Here is an 11,322-nt window from a genome sequence, read left to right on the forward strand (position 1 = left end):
GCCCAGCCTTTGATACTATTTCCCGGTAAAAATGGCTTCTGAGTCGGCAGCTCAGGTAGTTGATGGTGAATGAATATTTATTTCTATGTGAAATGGTCATAAAATTTAACAGAATCTGTGTTATTCTTTCAAAAAAATTATCCAGTTTAAGATAATTATGGAGCAAGCTCAGTTAACACTTGAAAATTAAAGGTATATAATTCTGCATTGCAATTTTCAGCTGTTTGCGCGGTTGGGTGGAAAACAGGCTCTGGATGGACTGGATTTAGATCTCTTTGCAGATATTCCTGATGGTATTCAACCAGGAAACGTTGTTGAATTTTTTGGCATGGAAGGAAGTGGCAAAACAGAGATGCTTCTTCATTTAATTGCGAACTGTATTCTCCCAAAGTCATGGAAGGATCTCAAACTGAACGGAAGATCTGTTGGAGTAGTGTTTATGGACACTGATTTCCATTTCCAGTTGTTACGACTGGTAACAATACTGGAACACAGGATTTTAAAAGCAATCAGAGAGGCTGATAAATCTGAGACGTCATTACGAAATGATAAAACGAATCACCACAAAGAAACTACGGAAGGCAGTCCTCTTGTTTATCCAGAGAAATACAGTGATTATGAAGTTTTTATCAAGTCTTGTCTTAGTCTATTGTTTATTGTTCGTTGCAACAGTAGCATAGAATTACTGGCGACTGTTTTATCACATGAAAACTTATTAGCTGCCAAACCTGAAGTGGGTGTCTTTATGATTGACAGTTTGAGTGCATTTTATTGGCTTGACAGAAGTGCTGGTGGAGAGAGCCTGGGTCATCAAGAATCAAACCAGCGAAAACTTGTTAACATTTTACAAAAGTATGTGCAGCAGTATCATGTGGTTCTGATCGCCACTAAGCAATCAATCTTTATGAACACGGAAAAATCAACAAATCGTGAATATTTGTGCCAGGCTTGGCAAAGATTGGTAAATTACCGTTATGAATTTGACAGAAATAGTGTTCAAAATGGAGGTGACATATCTTATTCAGTTCACAGGACTTTTCCTTTGAGCAGAAGACACCAAAGATTTTTCATTAGAGAAAGTGGCATTGAATTTATCCTTTAGTTGTTCTATAAGTTTACGCATTGTTATCTAAGTTATGCATTACATTAAACAATCCATTTCTCTCTTTCTCTTGTTTTGAAAAATTTTGTAATGAAGAAGTCGTCTAGGAGAGAAAGTCTTGGATCTTCAAACTTACCGCATGTGCCATTTAACTGATAAATGTCCTTGGAAATAAATTTTCAGTCCAATTGATTTAAAAATTGTAAACAATGCAGTTAGCTGCAAATTATAAATTATGGATCAAAGGAAGGAAGGAATCTAGTGCAATTGATTTCCTCCAATATTTACTTTATTTGAGAGTGAGCGCTGGAATATTCTTAAGGTAAAAAGATGTATAATTATTCGTAAAAGAGAGAGTTCTTTGTTCAGTTTGTGTTCTGCTCTCCTATGTTTCTTACTGCTTTTGCTTGTAAAAAAACAAAATCAATATCTTTTTCTTGTACTTAGCACTGAATCTGTAGAACTATGGTTAACTGGGGTATAAATTTTCCCCCTTTTTGATACTTTAAGCAATTCCTGTAGAGATTTGTTTAATGCACAAGCATACCAAAACAGAGAAATATATTCCCGAGTGTCGATTCTAAAGTTGACTTTGTCAAAGTTGCTGAACCCTGGGAACTAAATAACAAACTAGCCTCCAGACCCTTTGCCGCAATTAACGAATACATTATAATTATTTGCTGTCGTCATAGAGACTTAGCCATAATTCTAATGTAGCGCATTAGTGCAATTAGATTGCACTGTATTTGATCGATCTTTCCTTGTTTCCATCTGTTTCTACGAAGGATTTGAACAATTAACATGGCGGTGCAATACGCTCCTATGAAGCTGCGTGTTCCGCCGGGCTTCCAAAATTTATTGGAGGGTTTGGCGAGGGAAGTTTTGCGAGAGCAACCAGAGGACATCATCAACTTTGCCGCACAGTATTTCAAAAACCAGCTTCTAATCCGTGAAGGTACGCTTTCGTTTTTGGTGGCTACAGTATTTAGATGACTGTGTAAACAATCCAGACGCTAGCTGAAAATGCAAGCTAAATTGAATATTCAGTGCTCCGTTTTTTTTTCGGCCGGATCCGTTCTAACTATTTGCATCCTGACTTGGAATATTACACAGGATAATACTCGTTTATTAATCGCTCTTCCTAGTTTTTAATTTCCCTCCTTCTGAAGGAAATTTTGCAGAACTTCCGCCCGTTAATGTTAAGGGCCTTTTCTTTTCCTTGCCTTCCACTTATTTGCAAAGCAGTAAATCTTTATTGAAAGCTTTAAAAAATTAAATATATACTTCTAAGTGGAATAATATTGAATATTGAAATTTTGGGAAACTATATTCTGATACAAACTCACTGCCATAAATTTTAATATACTTTCCATTTTATGGAAGGAAGCGTTAATAATTTAGCTTGTGAAAGGAATGTAAATTTAAAGATTTTTCAAGTGTAGTTTTACAATTTTGGTATCACAATAATAAAATTGAAGAAGATCACTCGAACACAACTTTGAGAACTTAAAATAGAGTTTCTATTCTGGAAATATATTTATGTCTCATTCTTTTGTGTGATTTACAAACTTCCAGAGACTGGCAAAGACAATGCAAAGAAGGGTGATCAAATGGAAAAGCTGCAGAGAGGAGAGGAAGTTGACATTGATATGAATGACCCTGATGTGCAGAAAGCTGCGACTAAAATTCAAGCAAGCTTCCGAGGACACAAAGCTCGGGAGGACGTGAAGAAGCACAAAGATGAGGAAACTGCAGCTGTCAAAATTCAGGCAAGTTTCCGCGGGCACAAAGCACGCGAACAGATAAAGGAGATAAAGGCTTCAAAAAGCGATGTGCAAGTGTCAGTGAGTGTAGATGCTGCTGAAGACGCCCCAGAAGAAGTTGTCTCTGTAGAGGTACCTGATATTGAGGTTGTCCAGGCAGGAGAGGCAGAAGCTGCTGAAAAACCAGTGAAGCAGGAAGATGCTATTGATGAGCAAGATACTGAGGGGCAAGCTACAGAGGACCAACCCACTGACGAGCAAGCCACAGATACACAACCTGATGACTTGGCAGCTGCAAAAACTGAAGATGCTGAAGCTGATGTGCAGGAGCCTTTGGAGCAGGAAGGACAACCTGATGGTGCTGAAGGAGGAGAGGCAGTTGACAAGGAGAAGACAGAAATCGTTCAAACTGAAGAGGCTGTAACAGAAGGAGCAGCTGTTGACGAAGCCATTGGCAAAGATGCTGATGAAGTTGCTGAGGATGCCAATAAAGAAGAAGATAAGGTTGAGAAAGAGGGAGAGGTAATTACTGATGAGCAAGCTAGTGCAGCAGATGAGGGAAAGGTAGAAGGTGAGGAAGAACAGATAGATATTGATATGAATGATCCAGATCTGCAAGGCGCTGTAGTTAAGATTCAGGCAAGTTTCAGGGGTCATAAGGCAAGGGAACAGGTAAAGGCGCTGAAAAGCTCGGAGTCTTTACCGCAAGGTGATGAAGAGGTAGCATCAGAGGAGAAAGGGGAAGTAGATGAAAAACAGGAAGCTCCAGCAGGGGAGGAAGATAAAGGTGATGGTGATGCTGAACCATCAGTTGCTGAGGAAGCTGAACCATCAGTTGCTGAGGAGGCTGATGAGTCAAAGCCTTCAGAAGATTAGGTTAAAATGAATTCTGTTGTAGATATACTCATATCTAAATAACATATTCTGCTTTTAAAAAGATTAAACTTAATCTATAGTTACTTTTAAAATGTGAGCAGCTTTCCTTATGTATAAATTCCAATCTAGTTCAAAAGCAAGATGGAAGTTTTTTCAATGCTTTTCTTAAAACTAGATTAAGCATTGAATACTAACTTAAAGATGGTTATAAGAAATGAAGCGTAAAGTGTATTGTTGTACATAATATTTATTCAATGTTTGGTTTGTGCATCGTAACTTAATTTTGTAAGTTTACTAATGTACAGGTACAGTGTATATGCTTGTTATTTCGAGAGTTAGTTATAGACAATTGATGGAAGGCATTTAAAAAAAACAAATATTATCCAGTGCTAGTCTAAGTGATTATAATCAACTTTTGTGTGGGTAAACAATCATTTAGGCTGTAATCTTATCAATCAGAGTCTTAGATTTATACAAACAACCTCATTGTTGTTAATGTAATCTTGTTTCAGTGTAATGATTATATGATCTCAATAATTTATATTCTTTTTTGGTGAATAACATGGATTTTTTTTTCTCTATGCTCAATAATGTATAATTATAAACCATTCATGTCAGTGTCTTTAAATATGTATTTGGTGTAAATCACAGAATGGATTCTTAACATAGAATCTTTTACTAATTAACTGTCAGAGTGATTCTCATGTGAATAATTGATCAGTTTTCATGAAATTCATTTAACAATGCTTTCACAAGATCAATATGGGGCCTTTAACTCCAAATCAGTAATTGAGAGGTTTGGTTTGTGGGTGCAAATTGGACAAAACTGCTTACATGCTAAGCTGCTGTAAGTTTATTGTTGAATACTTTTTGTGTGACACTTAATATTTTATCTGTGTAATAGTGCATGTGATCTCCTTGAGGTTTTTTCCCAACCCTTGGAAAAAGAAATACAAACAAAACACATGTTTTAAATGCATTTATCAATAAACAAGAGAAATTTTACTTACAGGAAGGTGATGAAGATTATGTTATGGGAAAGCATCCCTTCCGAATTTATGTAACTTACAATACTTAGTGTGATAACAATCAGTGCATGTTTATCAAAAGGAAAAATAATTATAATAACTGCTTTAAAAAAAGAGCCAATTAGTTAATGTAGTTTAAAAGCTTTGTGATCAAATAGATTAATTGCATTTAAATATAAAGATTTTGGTGAAGAAAATAATCTTTTTTTTTTAATCGAGAGATTCAGTTGAAAGTTTTACAGATGATCTATAGACTGTAATGCTGAATTTCCTCATGATGGTCTCTTTGATAAAGTTTTTTTGTTCACATTTATTGTCATTGGTTCTACTGATCAGTTAAGACAGAGTGATTTAATAATAGATGCAATGTCTATCACCACTTGTGTATCTTAAAAACTTTAGACTAAAAGTTGCCCAACTGCAATTTATATAACTCATCTCCATCACTTCAATTTGGATTAACAAACTCTCGATTTTCTTGTTTTTCTATCTTGCCAAACTCTTATTTTGTCATTTCTCTCACATTTGTGGAAACATTGCATTTTAAGAAAATAGGAAATAAAAATATTGACCCTGTCAAAGAAACTCCAGGGAATATAAAGGAATTTGAAGTGTAACCCTTGTCAATAAAAGAAACCATCATGATGTCAAAGGGAGATGATAGACAACTGGTTTGGTTTGGTCTTAAACCCTTTCACTTTGAAGATATAATGTCAATTCTCTTCATTTTAGATCTCCAAATGTTGCATTTTCCTTTCCTCTCACACCTCCTTAATTTAAATGTATTTTGTATTTTGTAAGGGGAAATTCCCGTCTGGTCACTCCTGGGAGTGTAAGGGTTGAGGTAGATGTTTTCTACAATTCCAGTTGCTTTATGTTAATTTCAAGCAGTATTATTTAATTTTTTTTATTAACTTTGGCCAAATATATACTTTTTCAGGATGTTCTCATCAGACTGTATCACTTAACTTAATTTATTTCCTAATTATTTGAGTGCATGGTGTGATTAATTTTGTACAGATATGGTGAAAAATGACATGAAAATTTTTGCAGAGATTAAAAAGTGCTAAAAAAAATTATGTGCTTCAAACTTGTGTCTCCTGAAGAAATATTAACCATCTCTTGATTACAGTCAAATTTTTCAACTTGGGCTAGCAGTTATTCCATAGCCAATCCTTAGGGATCTGAAAGCTTGTGAATTAATTAACATGCTGGTGTACTGACAGGGAGGAAAATGGCAAACTGAATGATTGAAGTTGGTGACCCTAGTTGAAGAAGTATTACAGGCTGGACTGTAACTTGTTAACGAACAACAGAAGAAACTAATCAGTATGCAGTTTTTCTAATTATAGTCCTGTGTTTCAGAAGTGCTCATGGAAAGGGCCAATGATAAGGCAACTTTGGAAGGCTCAAATGAGGTTACATCTGTAAGGGAATCTGAGCAACCTCCAGTGATTGTAATAGAGGAGATGGACTTTGGCGAAGCTGAAACAGAGGGTAGCAAGGAGGAAAATGAGGCCAAGGAGGAGGAAGGAGCTGGTCAGGACAAGAGCTCTTTCCATGGTGCAACTTATTTGCAAATTAGTTCCACACAAGTTGAAATAGCTCAAAAAGAGGGTGCTTTTCTGGCAGAGGTATCCAAAAATGACGTTGCTGTCCAAGAAGTAGTAATGCAAGAGGGCTCTGCTGCCCAGAAACTAGCTGGGGAGGATGAGAATACATCTCAAGAGGGAGAAACCCAAGGAGAAGTTGTGATGCTAGAAGGAGATGCTATGGAACAAAATACCATCCAGGTGGAACCTGTTCAGGATTATGGCACGGCCACCGAAGAGGTAGAAGGATCCAAGGAAGACAACAGTAGGCAGAATGAGGATGCTGGCTTTGTTGCTAAAGACGAGGTCGCTGAGGCAGGCTGTGGTGACAAAGAGGGGATGACTGAGGAGGGTGGTGATGCAGAGGAAGGGGTAGCTGAAGAATGCTGTGATGCCAAGCAGGAAGAAGCTGAGGCAGGCACTGATGCTAAGGAGGAGGTAGCTGAAGAAGATAGTGATTCAAAGGAGGTGGCTGAGGGAGATAGTGATGCAATGGAGCAGATAGCTGAAGCAAGCACTGCTGCAAACAAGGATGTGTCTGAGGAAAGTGGTGATGCTAAGAAGGAGCTGGCTGAGGGAGGAAGTGGTGCTAAGGAGGAGGTAATTGAGGTAGCTGGTGATGCTAAGGAGGAAGTAGCTGAGCCAGGTATTAATTGTGAGCAGGAGGAAGTAGAAGGAGGTAGTGCTGTTGGTGAAGATGTAGTTGAGGGAGCTAATGATGCTCAGGAAGGGGCAGCAGAGGCAACTGAGGCAGATGGCCATGCCAATGTGGAGGTAGCTGAGGCAAACTGTGATGCTAAGGAGGAAATGGCTGATGGAGACAGTCCTGCTAAGGCGGAGGATGCTGAAGCAGGCATTGTGGTTAGGGAGGAGGTAACTGAGGCAGGGAACAATTCTAAGGAAGAGGTTGCTGAGGCAGGGGATAATGCCAAGGAGGAGATGGCTGATGGAGACACTCCTGCAAAGGTAGAGGATGCTGAAGCAGGCAGTGTGGCTAGGGAGGAGGTAACTGAAGCAGGGAACAATTCTAAAGAAGAGGTTGCAGAGGCAGGGGATAATGTCAAGGAGGATATTGCTGAGGCAGGCAGTGATGGTCAAGAGCAGGAAGCTGAGGCAGGTGTTAATGCTAAAGAGGGGGCTATTGAAGGAAATACTGTTGCTACAGAAGAGGTGGCTGAGGCTGGAAGTGATGCACATGAGGAGAAAGTGGAGGCAGCTGGTGATGCCAAGGTAGAAGAAACTGTGGCAGCTAGCGAGGATGCAGGGGAATCTACTTTGGCTGATACCAATGAAGAACAAGTGTTGATGCAAGAAGAAGGAAGCAGCAAACAGGAGAGTGCAAGTAAAGGAGATGATCGAATTCCAGTAGAAGAAGGAGAGGTTGGAGGAGCCTCATCTGAAGAAGGAAATAAAGGGGCGTCGGTGGAGGGAAATGATGAGATTCCATTTGAAGCAGATGGGGGGAGCACTCTATCGGAAGAAGGAAATGGTGGGGCTTCTAAAGAGGGAGAAGAGAAAACTGCCTCAGGGGATGGGGATGGGCCGGCTCCTGTAAAAGAAGAAGAGATAGCACCACCGGGAGAAGGAGATAAAGAAGAACCAGCTGCGAATTAGACCAAAATAAAAATCAAACAAAGACAGAGAGACAGTCATTATCAAAATCTATGGTTTCAGACAACTCAATAAGAAGCAGCGATTCGCCATAAAGTTCATCGCATATTGCCAAATGCGCACAGACACAATGAAGGCTTTGACTATCTTTCCAGAGCAGTTTCTTTTATTCTACACCTTAGAAGACAGTCAATGGCGAGAAAAACTCAAGACCATGACCATAATGGTCTGCAGCTTCGAGGAATGACTGAATTTGTACCATCGTGGGGTGTTCATTCTCACGACGGTCACCCCTAAAATAAAATTAAACGAAAACCACTTACTCGTACAGAAGTTTTTGTAAATTGCACAGTCCACTTTCGTCTCTCAGACAAAATTCTACCTAAGAAGGCCTCCATCGAGAACCCCATAGAGTTGAACCTGTAGGTTTTGGAAAGAAATGGTCGAGCGCTAACGGTTTTGGAGTGGAAATAGGCTCTTGAGGTCAAAATGGAAACTGTTAGGCCCTCCTAAGGACATTTTTATATCAAAATAACCTAATCACGATAAACATGGAACTACTTGTCACTCTTTTCAAGACAATGGAAAACACCCCATTACTTCTGCTGTGGAGCAGTTTTTGCCCGTCCCCTTTTTAGCTTAGCGAGAGAGGCGGGGAGAAAGCTGCTGTTCATAGAGCGCTAACGGTAGAGGACAAAGGGCGATAGGGAGCTAAAAGGAAAGAAAGAAAAAAAAAGGTTTTAGAAAGGAATGGAAAATCTACAGTCGAGCGGAAAAATTTTACCAAACGCGATTGCCACTAGGTTAAATACCTTTTGTCAGCAGACAGGCAATTTCGTTTCTTTCCCCACCCCACCCTTGCTCTGAATTTGTTTGCTCCCTTTCGTTTCGTGCGACTGCGTTCATGTATGTTCCGCTTCGTATGCAACTCTCGCTTTCAGAAGTACTTTATCCATAGCTTTTGCATAATCCCCTTTCAAAAACTCTCTGCGTGAGGTAGAGTAAGGTCAATCAAGTGAGTAAATAACCTGCTGCACATTGAGATTTAGGCGCCGGTTCCTGTCTGTCACATGACCAAACGTTCTTCGCTCCGGTATCGAAGTCGAACATGGGAGGGGAAAGTGACAGCTGAGTTATGAACAAGTAATCTGTTTATGCCTGATATCTTTAAAACAAAGAACTGATATCTTTGTCCTGTGTTGGAAGATATTTTTCCGTGGAAAAAGCGCTAACCAATAAGGAAATATTTCTCAAACATATCGTGGTATTTGGGTAAGTGATGTAACTTGCGGTCAGAAAAAATGCTTTATGCACGGAATCTAAGAGAACGTAGCATACTTTTAGATACAAGGCTCGCTTGAGCAGAGATAAAAAACGGAAAATCAAATATTGGTTTACTCTTGAACCTATTATAAAGGCGAGGTAAGTTTCAACCTGCGATCATGTACCGTAACTGAACGGCGTCGAAATAATTTTTCTGGTGATGTTTGTTTTGAAATTTACATGAAAATGGTCGCTCCTCTTCAAGTCGCTCATTTGGATTGAAAAGCAAACTTTTCTCCCGATTTTTTGTCAAAAGATCTTTTTTTTCCCTCAAAGATAAGCTGCCAGGTGTATTGCGTGAGCCGTGTTACGTTACAACTGCAATCACTGCACTTTTACAAGTTCATTGCGGATCTATTTGATTTTGACAATTTGATCAATTCTCATTAATTTGTGTCACACACATAATTATCCCTTACCTATCAGAGTTACTATCGGGATGAGCTTGCTTACCTCTCAGGGTGTGTTGCATCAATGAGCCGTCGTGTAATTAAGATCAAACGTGGCTTTTCTCGTGGGGATTTGTTCTTGAAAAGTGGTAGAGTCGTGAGGGGAAAATTGCAAATTCGATTACAGCAATTACCTACAAGAAGTGTGAGCCACCTCTGAGGCACTTCTGTCATTGAAGAAAAAAGTTGTATCTCTTAATTTTTCTTTTTAAGTAAAATATCTTTTTGTTTGTTAATCCATAATGTAGTCTTCATCTTGGATCAGGTACAACCATGAGCTTCATCCCCCTTGCAATACCTCTGATGTCAATGTTCTTTATCTGGACCAGTTTATATTTCTTCTTGTGTATCATCAATCCTCATCGAAGCCATGAATGGAACTGCCGACTTGTTACAGTGTGTCATGGAGCTTTGACATCACTGTTGTCATTCTGGAGTGCGTTCATCACTGGTCCATGGCCCTTGGTTGCCATGGGTGATGCAAACACCCCATTACATACATTCATTGCCACCTTCACTCTAGGTTACTTCATGTTTGATTTTTTGTGGTGTTTTTACATGGGCACTGAAGGGATTGATATGCTTTTACATCACATCATCTCTACCTGCGGAATAGTTTTTGTCCTGTTTGATGGTTATTCTGGTCCAGAACTTGCTGCTACAATACTCGGAACAGAAATTTCAAATCCATTCTTACAGATGAGGTGGTTTATGCGAGAAACTGGTCGATATCAAACATTACTGGCAAAAGTGAATGATGTTATCTTCATGATGATGTTCATTTGTTGGCGTTTTGGTCCAGGAACATTACTCTGTTATCGTACTGTGTCATCTACAAAACCAAAACTTTTTGTCAAGCTGGGAGGAATAGGAATGTATTTAATTAGCTGGGTTTGGGTATTTTTTATCATAAGATTTGCTAAGAAAAGATTTTTTGGTAAAGGTCACAAGAAATAGAACATATTTTTTTAAATGACAAAATAGAGACAATATATAATGCTCTTTTACAAGGCTTCTCTTCAATTTTAGAAAATTTTTATGTAAGACTAACAGATCCATTAAGTTGTAAAGATGACATTAACAGAGAGACAAGTTCTGCATTATTTATTTCTTGCTTTATAGCACTAGGAAATTGGTGTCCATTTTTATAAACAGGTTTACCAATGTTAGTCTGCAACATAAAATTTAGCTTTAAATGACATTTGTACAAGACAACCAAGCTCAAAATATACAATCTTTAAAAATCTATTGAACTAATCATTTGAATTGTTTATAATTTTATGTTGCACAAATGGTATTTTTTTCCATAAGTTTGCAATAAAAATTCTTAATGTCACAGCAAGATGAAGAGAGGAGTTCAGAATTTTGGACAATGCCTGCTTTCTTTCTGCACAATTCAAACAAAAACTTTTTCCTATTTTCTCCATAGCTGAATAGGTATAAATATCTTTTACTATTAAATATTTTATACTCTTAAGTATAAAACTTTGATTCTTGTGTATGGTTTTTTTGTAGCTTCTGCTATATGTAAGGAGAATATTCTGTCTCCCCCCCTCCCCCAACCTTTTCTGTCTCCTC

At 38.5% G+C, this 11,322-nt stretch overlaps 3 protein-coding genes across 5 annotated transcripts; all 3 read left to right on the forward strand.

Moving 5' to 3' along the window:
- Window positions 1-4: 4 nt before the first annotated feature.
- On the forward strand, window positions 5-1,168 carry LOC113686318 (DNA repair protein XRCC2). 2 transcript variants are annotated; one of them, XM_027203925.2, is made up of 2 exons: window positions 5-55; window positions 221-1,168. In XM_027203925.2, exons 1-2 carry the CDS (start codon window positions 32-34, stop codon window positions 1,100-1,102), a joined length of 906 nt encoding a protein of 301 aa, XP_027059726.2. In that variant the 5' UTR covers window positions 5-31; the 3' UTR covers window positions 1,103-1,168. The 2 variants fall into 2 exon arrangements, with proteins under 2 accessions (XP_027059726.2, XP_089065615.1); XM_089209489.1 differs by having other exon boundaries at window positions 29-65.
- A 622-nt stretch (window positions 1,169-1,790) lies between these two features.
- On the forward strand, window positions 1,791-8,284 carry LOC113686281 (uncharacterized). Its single transcript, XM_089210020.1, has 3 exons — window positions 1,791-2,057; window positions 2,678-3,738; window positions 6,122-8,284. The coding sequence occupies exons 1-3, from the start codon at window positions 1,904-1,906 to the stop codon at window positions 7,973-7,975; spliced, it is 3,069 nt and encodes a 1,022-aa protein (XP_089066146.1). The 5' UTR covers window positions 1,791-1,903; the 3' UTR covers window positions 7,976-8,284.
- An 820-nt stretch (window positions 8,285-9,104) lies between these two features.
- Window positions 9,105-11,229, forward strand: LOC113686279 (TLC domain-containing protein 5). Of its 2 annotated transcripts, none has more exons than XM_027203883.2 (2): window positions 9,105-9,244; window positions 9,993-11,229. In XM_027203883.2, exon 2 carries the CDS (start codon window positions 10,018-10,020, stop codon window positions 10,699-10,701), a length of 684 nt encoding a protein of 227 aa, XP_027059684.1. In that variant the 5' UTR covers window positions 9,105-9,244; window positions 9,993-10,017; the 3' UTR covers window positions 10,702-11,229. The 2 variants fall into 2 exon arrangements, with proteins under 2 accessions (XP_027059684.1, XP_089065617.1); XM_089209491.1 differs by having other exon boundaries at window positions 9,108-9,244; window positions 10,010-11,229.
- Window positions 11,230-11,322: the final 93 nt, after the last annotated feature.

The sequence above is a fragment of the Pocillopora damicornis genome, chromosome 6 (genome assembly GCF_964200805.1).
Source record: "Pocillopora damicornis chromosome 6, jaPocDami1.2, whole genome shotgun sequence".
Classification (NCBI taxonomy): domain Eukaryota; kingdom Metazoa; phylum Cnidaria; class Anthozoa; order Scleractinia; family Pocilloporidae; genus Pocillopora; species Pocillopora damicornis.